This window comes from Salvia hispanica, chromosome 3 (genome assembly GCF_023119035.1).
Source record: "Salvia hispanica cultivar TCC Black 2014 chromosome 3, UniMelb_Shisp_WGS_1.0, whole genome shotgun sequence".
In the NCBI taxonomy this organism is placed as follows: domain Eukaryota; kingdom Viridiplantae; phylum Streptophyta; class Magnoliopsida; order Lamiales; family Lamiaceae; genus Salvia; species Salvia hispanica.
In genome coordinates, this window is record NC_062967.1 from 12,271,666 (window position 1) to 12,288,058 (window position 16,393).

At 38.0% G+C, this 16,393-nt stretch overlaps 5 protein-coding genes and 1 non-coding gene across 8 annotated transcripts; 4 read left to right on the plus strand and 2 right to left on the minus strand.

Annotated features, from left to right (window-relative positions):
- Positions 1 to 221: 221 nt before the first annotated feature.
- On the plus strand, positions 222 to 2,618 carry LOC125210958 (uncharacterized protein OsI_027940-like). Its single transcript, XM_048110609.1, has 6 exons — positions 222 to 372; positions 1,158 to 1,344; positions 1,628 to 1,778; positions 1,869 to 1,909; positions 1,994 to 2,063; positions 2,322 to 2,618. The coding sequence occupies exons 1-6, from the start codon at positions 368 to 370 to the stop codon at positions 2,372 to 2,374; spliced, it is 507 nt and encodes a 168-aa protein (XP_047966566.1). The 5' UTR covers positions 222 to 367; the 3' UTR covers positions 2,375 to 2,618.
- Positions 2,619 to 3,733: 1,115 nt separating this feature from the next.
- LOC125209289 lies at positions 3,734 to 4,498 on the plus strand. The gene is made up of 3 exons (XM_048108893.1): positions 3,734 to 3,903; positions 4,006 to 4,198; positions 4,310 to 4,498. The coding sequence occupies exons 1-3, from the start codon at positions 3,734 to 3,736 to the stop codon at positions 4,496 to 4,498; spliced, it is 552 nt and encodes a 183-aa protein (XP_047964850.1).
- A 612-nt stretch (positions 4,499 to 5,110) lies between these two features.
- On the plus strand, positions 5,111 to 7,906 carry LOC125214467 (WD repeat-containing protein GTS1-like). The gene is made up of 8 exons (XM_048115509.1): positions 5,111 to 5,379; positions 5,459 to 5,666; positions 5,881 to 5,976; positions 6,114 to 6,188; positions 6,718 to 6,828; positions 7,036 to 7,127; positions 7,243 to 7,327; positions 7,437 to 7,906. The coding sequence occupies exons 1-8, from the start codon at positions 5,153 to 5,155 to the stop codon at positions 7,794 to 7,796; spliced, it is 1,254 nt and encodes a 417-aa protein (XP_047971466.1). The 5' UTR covers positions 5,111 to 5,152; the 3' UTR covers positions 7,797 to 7,906.
- Positions 7,907 to 8,019: 113 nt separating this feature from the next.
- LOC125214468 (probable U6 snRNA-associated Sm-like protein LSm4) lies at positions 8,020 to 10,662 on the minus strand. The gene is made up of 8 exons (XM_048115510.1): positions 10,507 to 10,662; positions 10,315 to 10,353; positions 10,203 to 10,244; positions 9,881 to 9,979; positions 9,715 to 9,792; positions 8,880 to 8,919; positions 8,506 to 8,667; positions 8,020 to 8,321 (listed from the first exon to the last, which is right to left on the minus strand). Exons 2-8 carry the CDS (start codon positions 10,315 to 10,317, stop codon positions 8,299 to 8,301), a joined length of 447 nt encoding a protein of 148 aa, XP_047971467.1. The 5' UTR covers positions 10,318 to 10,353; positions 10,507 to 10,662; the 3' UTR covers positions 8,020 to 8,298.
- A 1,397-nt stretch (positions 10,663 to 12,059) lies between these two features.
- Positions 12,060 to 12,133, plus strand: TRNAV-AAC. The gene has a single exon. It is a non-coding gene; the product is annotated as a tRNA-Val (tRNA).
- Positions 12,134 to 12,396: 263 nt separating this feature from the next.
- LOC125211576 (thiamine pyrophosphokinase 1-like) lies at positions 12,397 to 16,263 on the minus strand. Of its 3 annotated transcripts, none has more exons than XM_048111435.1 (7): positions 16,043 to 16,263; positions 15,851 to 15,947; positions 15,255 to 15,327; positions 14,750 to 14,848; positions 14,344 to 14,593; positions 12,936 to 13,060; positions 12,397 to 12,715 (listed from the first exon to the last, which is right to left on the minus strand). In XM_048111435.1, exons 1-6 carry the CDS (start codon positions 16,170 to 16,172, stop codon positions 12,939 to 12,941), a joined length of 771 nt encoding a protein of 256 aa, XP_047967392.1. In that variant the 5' UTR covers positions 16,173 to 16,263; the 3' UTR covers positions 12,397 to 12,715; positions 12,936 to 12,938. The 3 variants fall into 3 exon arrangements, with proteins under 3 accessions (XP_047967392.1, XP_047967391.1, XP_047967393.1); XM_048111434.1 differs by having other exon boundaries at positions 14,744 to 14,848; XM_048111436.1 differs by having other exon boundaries at positions 14,744 to 14,848; positions 15,851 to 15,952; positions 16,043 to 16,184.
- Between the last annotated feature and the right edge of the window lie 130 nt (positions 16,264 to 16,393).

Sequence of the window (16,393 nt, forward strand, 5' to 3'; positions counted from 1 at the left end):
AAACGAAATTATCATCACAAAATGAAAGAAATGGCTAAAGTATGGTAACGCCAACAATTATTTATTTTGATGAAAACTATTTTCATCCAAAAATATAGAAAATTGATTAAATATTAGTATTAAAATTAAGTTGTGAGATTGTGCTGAATCTAGATTATTCTAAATTTCGCCTAATACTTGAATAAAAATCATTCTATATTATGTTCGGCGAGAAGGGTAAATCCGTCAAATGCGTAATATTTGCTCTAGCAGGATCACGAGCCTTCTCGAAACTGTTTTCCTGCACGCTTTTTAAACGCAGCTCTGCTTTCGCAGTTTTCCTATCGATTTAAATCTAACTCTATCTAATCCAATTTGAAAGTTGACAATGAGGTGAGATTTTTATTCTGATGCAGATTTTTGAAGATTGCTTGCTTAATCAACTTAATACTAAGTGTACAAATCTAGCAGGAGTCGTTTGTTGCTATGCATATTTTTCCGATATTAATTATTGATTGAATTTAGATGAATGTGGATGAATTGGTGTATTATGTCTTTCAAGTTTCAAATCGTTGCTACTTCGAATTAGTTCGTTATGAATCATTAGTTTATTCTCTCGCCGCGAAGAACATGAAATAAAGAGACTATTCTTACTACCTGATTTTTTGGTCAATTTGATTTTTCATATGCATGAATGGGAGTCGCGCGTCAATATACAGAGCTCAAAACGTGAAATTTTTGTTAAGTAGGATTATTTTCCTCTCTCAGTTGAAGTAGTCCAGTGTAATTTGCTCTAAGGCAAAGCTATGTTGTTGTTTTCCTTGAAGATGATACCTTATTAAATGGTGATGAGAGCTAAGTGATTGCTGAACCTTTTGAAGTTTTTTTTTCTTTTTCCAATTTATATTGGTGTCCATTTCCCAAATATTTCGCAGTTCCCTTTTAAATTCATTCGTGCATTGTAGTGGCAAGATTCCAGTGATATTGCATCCTTGTGTTTGCTTGTAACCATAAAATATGCTAACAATTGTTTACCGCTGAAAATGGTATTTAATTGTTGGGGTAATCACATTGGTTTGGTTGAATGAGTGAGTGAGGCCTTTTCTGATCTCGGTTGTAGTAGTTTTATTTCTGTTATGGCATTGAGATAGTAATTACTATGTTTACACGACGTGCAGCCGGCATCCTGACGTGAAGTGGGCTGAACGCGAGGACAAGGTGTTTCTTACTGTGGTGCTTCCAGATGCTAAGAATCCTAAGGTCAATGTTGATCCAAATGGAACATTCACGTTCTCTGCCTCCGGTGGGGCAGACAACAACCTTTATGAGCTCAAACTTGATCTTCTTGATAAAATTAATGTAGAGGTGAGATGCTTTTGCCACTGCTTGGTTTTTGGTTTCTCAATGGTGAGAGGTCCGTGGTTGAGTTCTTGTTGTCGTTGTCCGTTACTTTGACTCGATTTCACACACTTTGGTAGTTTAAGTTTACTTTAAAAAGGAATTATAGCACTCATATGATGTTGTAATCCCTTTGCTAGAATGGGATAGGTTTTATTAGTTTGGTTTTCTCTGATATCTGCTATGTCTGCAAATATGATCTTCTCATTTGTAGTTTTCTCTTCTCTAAGAAGTTGGTTTATATTTTCAGGAGAGCAAAATAAACATTGGTCCGAGGAGTATTTTCTGTGTTTTGGAGAAAGCTGAACAGAAATGGTGGAAGAAGCTATTACGTGGAGATGAAAAGATACATTATGTGAAAGTAGACTGGGATAAATGGGTGGATGAAGATGATGTGGATGGTATGATTATCTTCTTTTGCTTGTGTATTTTGCCAGGTTGGTTTGTTCCATTAGATAGTGATGTGATCGTGTTTCTTGCAACTTTATCAGGAGGACCTGGCAATCTTGATTTGGATGGAATGGATTTCTCGGTAGGATTCACCAAGTTTTTTAGTTTTATTTTGTGTTTATCCACGGAAGCTCTAATGTACATTAATTTTGGTTTTGTTGTGCAGAAATTTGGCGACATGGGTCTTGATGATGATGCTGTAGGAGATGACCTTGAGGAGAGTGACGATGATGAAGGTATTGTGATTTATATGTACTGGTTATCAGATAAAACATTTTTAAGTTGCAGTTTTGTTAAAGATCTTATTTTGGGGATAGGACTTCAAATGTCTCAGTGTCATGGGGATTGATTGCATACATGTTTGATCATCAATTGTTATTTAAATACTTATTTTGAACTCATTCATAATGCAAACTGGAATTATTAGTGAATGGCTCTGCATATGCAATCAATTGGGTTTTCCTTTCCTCAAGTAATACTACGTTGATTTGCAGAGATTAAGAAGACTGAAGAGAAGGTTGACGGTGCAGCTCCAGGCGAGCCCTGAGAGTCGGGGCAAAGTTTACGAGGTGCGCTTGGTTAGGAAACATGTTTTTGGGTGAAGAATAATGGGAAGTGGGTGGTTAATCTTTTGAGTCCATCTATATGTGGTTGCAGAGCAAGTTAGAATGTAGAAAAAGGTTGTATGTGGATTGTGGAGTCAGATAAATTCGAGTCGTATGTTTGGATTTGTAAAGCTTACTGGACTGACATGGAGTTTAATTGGATGACATATTTGAATGGTGATCAAATTTGTTGTTACCAGAAACACTTAATTTTCTAAGGAGATTCTGTTGTGGCTTAATATTCTGATTTCCACATGTCAAAAGTGAACAAATTTCACCAAGTTAAAACTCAAAAGTGATATGTGGAGTCGAGAGTTGTTGAAATATTAATCATCTAGTAATAAATTGATCTCCATCTATTTATAGTAAGAAACAAAACTTTTATCAAATGTATCACATTTTAAACTATAAGTTCAACCATTTTTTTTCTAATCTTTCTTAGGGTGTCTCCAACGGGTGCCCCTCCCGTTCGCCCGTCGGCGACGTCTGACCGGACGGGCGCCGTAGGGAGCGAGAAGGGCGCCCACGCCCGTCCTGAATGCCCCTGCGAAGGGCTCGCCCCTCGCGTCGACATCCGACCGGACGTCCGCCACTGTGGCGAAGGTCAGACGTCCGGAATTTTTAATTTTTTTAAAAAAAAAAAAAAAAAAAACTCTATAAATAGGGCTCCTCCAACATCATTTCATTCACACCACTTGTATTGACAAGTTTCTCTCTCTAACCTCTTTTTTCAATTATCTATAATGGCGAGTAGTCGTGCGGGTGGTAGTGGCGAAGGCGCTAGTGATAGTGATGGCTTTATTGATGATGAATTGGATCTCGCTGTGCAAGCGACGATTGATCGATGGATCCGGCAGAGGCAGCAGCGGCGGCCGTGCCTCGGCCGATCCATCGCCGACGGCATGTACCCTGGGACCACATTGCTGCACATCAGCGGTTGTATGAGGACTACTTTGCTCCGAGCCGCGTTTTGGGGATGCCTTATTCCGCCGACGTTTTAGGATGCATCGTCCTCTGTTTATGCATATCGTTGGTGCATTAGAGAGAAGGTACGAGTTTTTCAGAATCGGGGAGGATGCGGGCTGGCAAACCGGGACACACGCCAATACGAAGTGTACGGCCGCAATCAGGGCAACCGGCGTACATGGAGGCCCGGCCGACATGTTCGACGAGTACCTCCACATTGGGGAGTCTTCAGCCGTCGAGTGTCCATGTTGGAGTTTTGCACGGGCGTTAGAGCGATATTCGGGGATCGGTATCTTCGGCGTCCGAGCCCCGAAGACTGCAGCCGGCTGATTAATATGCACGGGTCGGTGCACGGGTTCCCTAGGATGTTGGGCAGCATCGATTGTATGCATTGGGAGTGGAGGAACTGCGCCGCCGCCTGGAAGGGGATACACACTTCCGGCTTCAAAGCCAAGCATCTCACGTTGATCCTTGAAGCTGTAGCTGACTACCGGCCATGGATATGGCATGCTTATTTTGGAGTGGTCGGGTCGAACAACGACATCAACGTCCTCCAGTCGTCGCCCCTGTTCAACGATCAGTGCAATGGCGTTGGTCCCGCCATCAGTTTCGTCGCCAACGGCAATCAGCACAACATGGGATACTATTTGGCGGATGAGATATACCCAAACCGGCCCGTCTTTGTGAAGACGATCAAGCATGCGATCGGGCCAAAGAAGTCCTACTTTGCGACCCGGCAGGAGGCAGCGCGCAAGGATGTTGAGCGCGCATCTGGTGTGCTCCAGAGTCGATGGGCGATGGTGAGGGGTCCGGCACGGCAGTGGTATATTCCCAACATCGGCGACATCATGTACGCGTGTATCATTTTGCACAACATGATTGTCGAAAGTGAAGGGGAAGAACTGACTCAGTGGACCAGCGAAGATGACACGGGTGCCGGTCCAAGCCACGGTGTGGCCCCCGCGAATGTGAACATGGGGGTACCTCATGGAGAGGTTGAGCGGTTGCGCGCATTTGCCGACATGCGGCAAAGAAATGCCCATATTCGACTTCAGGAGGATATCATCGAAAAGGTTTGCACGCGGAGGGGTGGACACTGATGTGGTTGTTTTTTTTTCTATCTACTATGTATTTTTTTTCCGAATGATGTATGTTTTTTTTTATTGAAATATTCGTATTTCCCGTTCGTATTTGTGTCGAATTTTAATTCCGTGAATTTTAATTTAATTGTGAACTAATTTAATTGTGGGAAGAGCTAGTGCAGTGGGAATGGCTAGTGATGTGGCAGTGGAATGAAAATGGCTAGTGCTGACGTGGCATGGGAAGAGCGAGTGGGAGGGGCGCCACCGGATACACCCTTAAGTACTTAAGGTTTATATAAGCAACTAGTAGATCTTGATTTGTAAAAATAAATTATTTACTTGTTTGATGTAATTCTTCATGTTATCATATTACAGATAAATATATAAATATGTGATTAATTGTCATAAAATCGGTTTTATTACCATATCTACTTAAAATTTGTACACATTGCAGCAAAACCGCAAAATTACATTGTGCGTACCAAAGTTTTTGTTTATTTAATTTAGTATCTGCGGATGAGATACTTAATAATTTAGTGTATGAATTAATACTAATACTATAGATTTATTAGTATTAAAAATATAACGTTGCTTTGGTTCAGAGTGACACAAAAATGTTTAAAAGTATAATATGAGTTGGTGTGCATTTGTTAAAGCGAGAAGAGGAGTTAGATGTTTCGGCTGACACATAAAACCCTAGCTCCAACGAAAAATCACCCACGCTCAGCACGAAAACAGAAAAAAAGGCATAGCATGGAAATTGCAGAAGAAATGGAAATGGAAATGGAAATAGAAGAAAAAATTTCTACTCCAACTAGCAACAATTTCAAGCGATTTGCACTGAAAAACTCAATTCAAACCAACTTCGGTGACGATTACGTCTTCGAAATTGTTGCCAAGTACTACTTCTCTCCTTATTTTTTCTCAATTTTCCTGCTATTTTGTTCACCTGCTGAGTGAATCAATTGAATTTCTCAGAGACGATTGGACGTCGATTGCTGTTTCGCTTTCGAGCAATTCCGTGAAGTTGTACTCGCCGCAGACAGGACAGTATCTCGGTGACTGCAGAGGCCATTCTTCAACGATCAATAAGATTTCCTTCGCAGGTCCGTCATCGCCGCACGTCTTGTATTCCTGCTCCTCTGATTCCACCATCAGAGCTTGGGATTCCAGGTCTTTTCAGCAGGTTTTTTCTAATTTCTTCATATGGTGTGAAATGAGCCTAGTTTATTTAGGATTATAATTTTCAGTAGCTAATTCTTTTTCCTGGATCAGCTATATATCAGACTGATTCAATGCGAAATTAAACGTTTCTGTGGTTAAATGTTGGAATGTTCATCACGCTTCATTTTGGCTGAGTATTTTGGTTTGGGTTTTAATAAGGTGGTTTGGAAATGCAGGTGGCTTGCATAAGCGCAGGCCCTTCTGAGGAGGTATTCAGCTTCTCATTTGGAGGATCTGATGGTAATCTCATTGCGGCGGGATGTAAGTCTCAGGTATTAAATTTTCCTTGTACAAGTGCGTTTGTTTAGAAACATATAGTACTACTGGAGGGACTGATTGAATTGCTTATGGCGTTTCTCCGTTATTCTTCTACTGAATTTGTTGGTATTCATTGCTTGTCTATATCTAGATTCTTTTGTGGGATTGGAGGACAATGAAACAGACGGCATGCTTGGAGGAATCTCACATGGAAGACGTTACTCAGGTAATTAGAGGTATTTGGTTTTCTTTTTTTACCAGGCAGAAGTAGTAGTGAGTGAAATGCAAATAAATGAGTAGCAACCCAACCTAGATTTTCCCACTACAGAAAAGGGAGAGAGCAAGAATAGGAAATAACACTTGCAATCTCTATCACAGTCTAGCAGATAGGCTTGACAAAGATGAACTGTGAATTGTCCATAATGCCTGGAAAACTCAGAACTGATTACAGGCACATGTATGCTATCATCTAGGAGTAAATTAACTTCTTGTGATTTTCTAGCATTATTAACACTAGCATTTTCTTCCTTTCCTTGAATGAAATGTAGAGAAAATATAGACTGCCTCGTTTCGTTTCTGATAGGACTAATCTCTAAAATATGTTTTCTGTCATGAGAAATTTGAAATTCTAGGCCTTTGTATGCTTGGGAATGCTTCTCTCACTCTTCTGTCAGGATTGAATTGGGGGGAGTGAGTATTAATTCTTTTGGCATTATTTGTATGGGTTTCTCACTTAAGGGATGCAATAAATGCAGGTTCACTTTGTCCCTGGGCATCCAAACAAGCTCCTATCTGCTTCTGTTGATGGATTAATGTGCCTGTTTGACACCAGTGGAGAGATAAATGATGATGATCACTTGCTATCAGTAAGTGAGATAATCATGTTTAGTTTCTGTTACCTTCTTCTGCATGCTTGCTTGTTAACTTTATGCATTTCTGCTATACATGTTAATGACGTACTTCGTCTTGATTGAAATGTCCTAGTCTCTCATGTGCTGAGTTTAGTTACATTTTTAATGTATTCGATTGTTCTTTACATTTTGTACTCATACTTCTCATATCTATTACGGAAGGTCTTCAATGTGGGAACTTCAATTGGAAAAGTGGGATTTTGTGGCCAGGCAAATGATAAATTGTGGTGCTTAACACACATTGAAACTTTGAGGTATGTTCTATTTAATGGCTTTTATGTCTCAAGATCTGATTCTATATATATATATATATATATATAAAAATAAAAAATAAAAAGCAATAGCAATTTCTTTTAATATTCCTCGTAGTGTTTGGGACTGGAATGAGTCAAGAACTGAGGCAAACTTTGCTGATGCTCGTGCGTTAGCATCTGAGAGCTGGACGCTAGATCAAGTATGCAAGTTTTTCCCTTTTTGCTGTGTCCTTGACACTTTTCACTCTTCTTTCTTTCCTTTTGGCAATAACTTATACACTGACTAATTATCATAATAATTGGCGGCAGGTTGACTACTTTATCGATTGTCACTACTCACTCGAGGAGGATCAACTGTGGGTGATCGGAGGTACAAATGCTGGCACCTTCGGGTACTTCCCTGTAAAATTTGGAAGCACGAAGACGATTGGATCAGCAGAAGCTGTGTTCCAAGGCGGCCATACAGGTGTTGTAAGGAGTGTGTTGCCCATGTCCAGTGTGCCTGGCAGAACGAATAGTCAAGGCATTTTTGGATGGACCGGAGGCGAAGATGGTTGCATGTGTTGCTGGTTATCGGATGAATCTCCAAATACAAATCGTTCCTGGGTATCTACTACATTGGTCGAGAAATCGCATAAAATCCATAGGAAAAGACATAGTCCTTATTAGAAAACGAGAAGCCTTACGTCAAATGTGTTGTAATTTAATGTTTTATGCATCTGTTTCCTATTCGTGGAAAAATCTTTGGATAGTGAAATGATAATTTTTACTTTCGTCTACTGTCATAGTTTGATACTATCATTTTCAGAGGAATTAACATAAATCATGAAGATAAAACATTCGCTATTGTAATTAATCTGTTAGCCAGTAGTGGTAAATATTAAGAACTTAATTAAAAAATTGGGAATGTTGTGCACCATTTAGATCAAATATAGAATATTAGAAATTCACACTCAGACCGTGAATACTCAGATTAACACAGTAAAACCAAACTCTACAAACAAATAGTATTGCTCAGGAAGGTCCAACCAATAACTGCACGTTGGAGAAATTGAACATGTAACAAAATCTAATATGGTCGAAAGTCGAATGTTTCATCCCCAACTAGCAAGTGGTCTAAAAAAATAGTACGACCACACACACCTTCAGACTTATAGTAAATCTTGTAATTTCATCGGCCTCCTCGACCACCACCTGTCACAAAACAGGCAAATCAATCAAGCAGTGCATCTTAGAACTTTAATAGTATTTCATTTCATCATGACCAAAGTGAAATGAAGTAATTGCATTACACCCATGGATGGCTAAACAAACAGAATAAGTCCATTAAATCATAAGCAAAAAAAAAAAAAAACGAAAATCAGACTTAAAGACAGACCTCTGTTTCCAGAGGCTCTTCCTCCAACTCCACCCCTGCCTCGAGCAGCACCTGCACCCCGGCCTCCTCCATCCTCCAAACCACGGCCCACACCTTTTGGTTTAGGGCCTTCTTCTCTTCCACCTCTTCCTCTTCCACGCCCTACTCCAGGTGGCCTTCTGTCTGTGAAATTGCATAGCATGTCAATGAAGGTTTGGGTGAAAATAATTTAGCCAAAAAGAAAATTCAAATGAACACAAGTTGAGCTATATTTCTTTTAACAAAATGCTAGAATGTGAACTCTTTTCGTTGCATGTCGTGACCTACCCTATATAAGTGTCTCTTTTGTCACATAAATAACAAATTTAATTAAAAGCTGAATCACAAAGAATTACCAGAACGGCTTTTTGTCTCTTCTTGAACTTTATCAATCACCTGAGCATGAGTCAAGTTAATCAAACAGTTATCATAATATCAAAGAAAACCTAACTACGGAGTTAATAAAAATATAAATATACACATGTGAGTATATGACATGTATAGTATTCAAGCAACATTCATGCACACACTAAAGATTATGTGAAGGATCAATTGAAATCATATGCCGAATAGGAAATGCTCCACTTAGACTGGGTAGTAGGATGCAGTATAAAGGAGGATAATAATGCGTCATACTCCCTCCGTCCCCGATTAAGAGTCACACTTTTCCATTTCGGTCCATCCCCAATTAAGAGTCACACTTCATTTTTTACCATAAATGGTAAGTAGGTCTCACATTCCACTAACTCACTTCACTCACATTTTATTATAAAACCAATATAAAAAAGTGGGTCCCACATTCCACTAACTTTTTCAACCAACTTTTCTTTACATTTCTTAAAACTCGTACCCGGTCAAAGTATGACTCTTAATAGGGGACGGAGGGAGTATTTAGCTACTCTACTTGTCAGGCTTGCATATGCAGGGATCTGTCTAGAGGTTATTTAGTTACTCCTGTAAGATATCTCATCATCTTGAAAATATAGGTGGATATCAAAACATAACCACCAGCAGATAAGGAAGCATTCAAAAGGTAAAGCAATAGATGAAACTTGAAAGCAAGTTTCAACCAAGAACTCAGAAAATTTAAGAACAGATAATGTTCAGAGGTTCTCATCTAAATAGAAGAGCATCAACTGATGGGATCATGAGAAACAATAATTTCGGTAAAACTGATGCATCAAAGAATACCTCATCCGGAACTCTGAGATACTTGATTGTGTTACCCCTAACATAGCACTCTGGCATCCTCCAAAACCTATCTCCATCCTACATATGATTGAAACCATTCAAATTCATGATTAGACTAATTACGAAACATAGTTGTACACTAAGGAAAGACTTGAAAAACATTTACCTTTGAGGTACAGATAACTTCACGGAGATGAATGTTCATCCAAGTGTCGCAGTTAACCAAGTGACCATTGTATGTCTCCCCATTTTTCAGTTCCACCAACTATTAAACAAATTAGAAACCAAAACTCAGTCCAACTATACTCCATAATGTTGCAGTCTTATTATATTATGGAGATGAATACAATAAACATAATGTAAATATATTTTTGTGAGAATTCCAGAAACAGAAACGGATGGAGAGAGTTACTCAGCAGGTCAGATAAAATTCATGAAATTCCTCTGGTAATTGAAACGAAACAACACAGAATAGGACAAAATTGTACCATAGGGTGTCCTTGTGCAGACTTGAGCAATGAAAGAGGAAGCTGCAAAAACACCAAATGAATCAATCAAAACCCCCAAACCAATATAAACCCTAAATCTGCAGAGACTTACCATCTTTTCTTATTCTCGGACAGATAAATACTTATAAAACTGCAAAATAGACGAGATAACAGCGTCATTAGAAGGCGATGCACATTCGAAATTCTCGAACAAAATTGCAGAAGCTTAAAAAAGTAAAGAAAAAAAAAAGAAGTAATTGGTGATATAAATCAAAGTTACGAATAGCGAATCGCGAAAACAAACCAAAGCTACGAACGATAGCGAGGCTTTAAAGAAATTGATAAACGAGAGCAGTAGATCCTTCGGAACCCTCTCTCTCTCTCTCTCTAGTGTGCGACGAGTGCCAATTATGGTGATTGGTGAAAGAGGAAGAAGTAATGGAGCGCACCCTCACGACTTTCAAATTTTACACCTATTACTATTACTGCATTATGTTAATTTTGCAACTATTTTTGGTAAAGAGTAAAATTTTACTGCGATTTACCCTAATATACGGGTTATTCAATTAAAATTTTACTTCTACTTAGAGTGCCTAACGTCCGTCGCCATTACGTGGGAGTTCCGCGGTGCTGCCAGGACGTCCGCCGCGACGGCTATCGGACGTCCACCATTGTGGCAGATCGACGGACGTTGCCTGCGGACGTCCCGACGTGATTTTTTATTTTATTTGATTTTATTTTTATATATACGGCTCGTTGCAAACTCTAAATATATGGCTCGGCTAGCGACAAACTATATAGATTCAACGCATATGTATGCTTTTTTTAAAAAATAAAATCGTTGCATTTTCTCCGTATTCGAGCCGAAATTTTAATACCGTACATTGTTTATTAATTCCGTAAAATTGTTTATAATTTGGTGAATTTGTGAATTTTTTTATTGCGGGAAGTCCTCGTGGGAAGAGCGAGGGTCCGCCACTGTGCAGTGGAAAGTCTTTATGACGTGGCAGGAGGTGTTTTTGAGAAGTCCGTCGGGAAGGTTACGAGACATCTGCACCCATTGGGGATGCTCATACAAATACTCAATAGATCACACTCCTGCGCTATTACAAAATAATCAAAACTTGTACTTGTAGTTTTTTTTTCTTTTTAATCGAACGAATGAATTGGTTACAATATGAATAACAAGGTCAATTGACGGCGTCCATAGGCGTAGCTAGAATTTTATCTAAGAAGGGGCAAAAATTTATGTGTTTGAGAAGGAGCAATTTAATATATCCTTGCAGAAGCTAGATCCGCTAATGGGAGTATATAATTGGAAATGTATAAGGGGCAATTGCCCTCCTTGCAAGCTGGATCCGCCCATGACGGCGTCGGCGTCTATGTTAATTTTTGAAATATAATTTTCTTATAACAAACAAGTTTAAATAGTACTTTTAATATATAGTATGCCTTATAGTAATGAAATATAAACATAATAGCCAATTGATGTAAATGCATATACAATAGTTAAATTTCGACTGTTTTAACTTATAATTTATGTTATAGACTATGATGCTAAAAGGTCAAATGATCATCATCAAGCTTTTGAGCATCGTTATTTTTTTTACTTTTTATATAATTTTTTGTTAGCAGACGAATGTTTAAAGTCATGACCCATGAGAGTATTAAATTTTGATGCGGATACCTACCATATGACTATTTTAATGCAAAATTTCATGATCACTTTTTATTTATCGATACTACAGTATTACATTATGGGTAAGGAATAAGGATCATTAATTAGATCAGTGGGAAAACAAAAAAAATGAAGTCGCAGAACGAACATATATAATCTTGGGGAGTTCGATGTCACTTGGTTTCGTGGTGTAGTTGGTTATCACGTCAGTCTAACACACTGAAGGTCTCCGGTTCGAACCCGGGCGAAGCCAATTTCTTTTTGCATATTGGTGTTTCATGGTTTCCACTTTCCAGAGTTTTCGTGTTATACTACATAATTAATTGATTTCAGAGTTCAGACACTCACACAACATATTTGTTTCTTTTTACAGATTTGGTTCGCATTTGTTAAAGAATACAAAATGACCTTTGTTTTTATTTTAGCCCGAAACAAATCAGTCTAAGTTTCAGGAAGTAACAAATCTTAACACGGATATATCATAGTACAATAATTATACTATATAAAAGAAAGAAATTATTACGACGAAACCAATCAAAACATATATATAATTCAACAAAAACTTGTAAATTGTCGTCAACCTTTCCAAATGGATTGATTGGTGTAATAGATACTACATCTGCCATCCTAAGTGTGAATAGACGTTTTTATATTAAGTATACACATGCGAGCTAATACACTAATTTCTTGCTTCAAACAGTAATTCCACTTGTAAGAATATTCGTAAGAGCTTCTCCGCAATCAAATGATCATCTTCAGCCCTATTAACGCATAGCAAAATCCTCATGAATAGCTTCCATTCACCAATTTCTCATCATAGTGGCGAATACTATTTCTGAATGCAAGGAAACGATAAAATAAACAAACGGCAGCAAAATTCATGAATATCTTGCACGACTGGAAAATTATTAGCATCTTCAAGCATCCAACTCAGCCTTTATGATAACTGAGGTTACTAACACAGATGACAGATTAAAGATGGGAAAGTAATCATGAAGGAAATTTTTAATGCAATTCATAAAGACAGTCAATTTGTGATATCAGTTGGCACGCACCAGTCATCCGATCTTTTTGAGGGATATAGTCCAAAGGAGATCAGAATCTGATCGAACAGTCACTATTTCATCTTTTACCAAGTTTGATGTGCTAATAAGGCCACCGAATCTCATTTCTGTATCAGCTGCAAACACAAGAGCAATAGAGCTGAATCAGGCTCAAACTTGGCACATGACAGATGCAAGTAAAGCACTCCTTTGTTTTGTTGCTTACAATCTGATGGTAGCATCACACAAATCCAAAGGATATATATATATATATATAGGAAAATGATCAATACAAAAATGCATCTCAATACAAAATCCAGACCAAATCCTGACCATGAGATTTTTCAATCTAATGGTCAATAATTAAAGAAAAACACAGTGGGTCATTATAAAGCAGTTTTAGGTCATGTTATAAAATTTGGGTTTGAGTCATGTTAAGATCATTTTATGCATGCTTATTATAATGACATAAAAATAAGCTTACGATAACCTAAAAATGATATATGTATGCTTGGTTCTGTATTTTTGTATTAAGAATGAGTTTTACATAGATCAAAACTATATATATATATATATATATATATATATATAGGGGCATGTTAGGGTGCCACCACCCCTTAAAATAACACCATACCACCATTCCTAGCCAATCATTTGTACACGTGGACGAATAATAAGCTGACACGTGGCAAAAAAAAAAAAAAAAACGCCAAAAAAGACGGGCAGCAATATGCTGGCCTTTAAACAGACAATTTTTCTTGAACAGCAATATCCAACACGTTAGACAGCAATCTATAAATTGCTGTCTAACGTGTTGGATATTGCTGTGTAACGTTTATAATATTGCTTGTATAAGCGTTGTCACGTTGTCATTTTAAGAGGGGTTGTCATTTTAACACAAACCTATATATATATATATATATAGGGATGTATTCAAATCCTTTTCATATCTTTTGTCCTTTTTCCTTCTTAATCCTAGCCCCACGATTTTGTCATCTGACGGTTAGATTAATGTCACGTGTCATTTAATAATGCACATTTTCATTCTAATAATGCACATCGGCTAATAATGCAACATTATAGACTAATAATGCACATTTTCATTCTAATAATGCACAACGGCTAATAATGCAACATTATAGACTAATAATGCATTGATCAAAACCATCCAATTCAAGGATCCAAGGGCTGAGATTAAGAAGGAAATAGGACACTTAGGGTGCAAAGGAGCCTAATGCAAAACAGATCACTCTGCATATGCATTAAATAACTACGTAGATGAGTAACGCACCAATACTAAACAGTAATAACATGTATCCAGACATGGCAGAGTTGATGCTCATGGTGAAAGGAATGACATGATATCCTCCACTAAATAGCCTACAGTGTGAAAAGAGTGGATGTAATTATAGACACTCACAGAGATTCCACTGAAGCCCTGTCGTAGTGCTACTTTTGGATGGCCCACGGATGGGTACGAGACCACAATGCGGTCCTTCAATGGTGGGATGAATATGGATCTCATGATGATGACTACTGGGAAGAAGTTGGATGAGGCAATCATCAGATAGAAGAACTATCTGTGTGCTCGAGAAATGGCAGAGAACGTTGATATTGCCAACCTCGTGATCAAATCTTCCACCTAGTGCTCCAGCAACAAGGACACAAGTCTGGTAGAAATATGTGTTAGTGGCATGGAAAGCAGAAAAAGAGAACAATCCAAATCAAATTACCTACAATGTTACTGATAGTTAAAAAAAATTGGATATAGGAACAAAATGTACAGATATCCACACAGATAATTAAGTAAAAAGTAGTACACTTGCATTTTCATTCTTCAGATTAGGTAAATCTCGAATATATGCAATGCATTTATGCAAATCTGTTGTGTCCTGGTCATCTGAAGCATCAACTATCCTGGTTCCCTGCATTTATATGCACATTAGTACGTACATATGATACAACTCTCATGAAATGCAGAAAACACAAATCATATGCACCGGACTTAAATCACTGAACTTAAATGAATCATTGAATAAGCTATGAGTTGCAAAACTTGCAACGTTTAAACTTAATAAAAAATATTTGGATAGGCAACAAATGGGGCCATGATCGGTATAGATTTAACTGCATCCATCTTGCTAGGAAGCTTAGCTTAAGCAGTCAAGACGTTTATAACAACTCCAATTTACCATGTGGATTTCAAGCACCTCAGCAAGCGAAGAAACAAAACTAGAATCAAGATGTATAATCTATATCCTCAAAAGAAATACTCCTGGTTAAAAGATCTGCATATTGTCACAGAGATTCAGCACACAAGAATAAACATACCAAAGCTCTGTAGAACTGTGAAACTTCTTCTCTAACAGAATCCATGTCTCCCTTTATTACGTCTGGCTTATACCTGGATCAGACAAATAGCATATGAGGGCTGCATAAGAAATAGGCATCTCTTCTTTTCCTGAAAACTCAAATTCTTTTTTTACCCTACAACAATGAGAAACATGCCTCTAACCGCTTGTGCTTGAAACACACATACACATCCAATTAATTTCTTCATGGTGCACAAGAAGTTAAACATTTTCTACTTATAATCCCAAATCACATTATAGCCAATAAATAACTAGTATACATTTCTTCCAGGATTTATATCACTTCACTAAAATAGACTGCATCCAGAATCAAAATCAGGCCACAATTAGTCTCAGGCTGTAGCTCATCACCAGAATAGATAACATCCAAAAACTAAGTCATATTTTCATAATTTTCTTATATAGCTCGTTCCTTAGTCCTTAAACCCCAAATCTAAAGATGACTTCATTTTCTACTTATTAACAATACGAATTTGCTCTACACAACTAGAAGCGAAAAAAAATTGAGATTGCTCAAATCAAACGAGAAGCGAACGCTTAATATATTGATCGAACCTTTGACGAACAGCTAAGGCGGTTTCATCGGGGAACAACAGCGGCATTTCATCATACAGCCTGTTCGCACCACCGTCGGCGCAGATACGAATTTGTGCTGCTCTACAAAATACACCACACACTTAAATAAAACCGTCGTGAAAGTCAAACTGACAAATCGAAACACAATGAGGAGTATGAGCTCGAAATCACCGTTCTTCCACAGAAGCGGGGTGAATCGCGGCAGGTCACGATTGAGGACGACGAGGACGTAGGTGAGCTCCGCAGTGTGAAGCGGCGGATTGGGAAGGAGGAAGGAAGACGAGTGAGTCAATGATTCCATAGCTCAAAATCGCGTGATGAATTGGAGAATATGAGAGAGTTTCAGAAAATTAAGGGAGATATTGAATACGTGAAAAGGAATACGCGGTCAAATGACGAAATAACGATATTCGTTTTTTTTTTATAAGGACTTTCTTATCTATCGTGATCAATCATAACTCGAATAAATAATGATTTCAGTTATCAATTTTATGGAGTAGTGGTATAATATATTTATTTTTA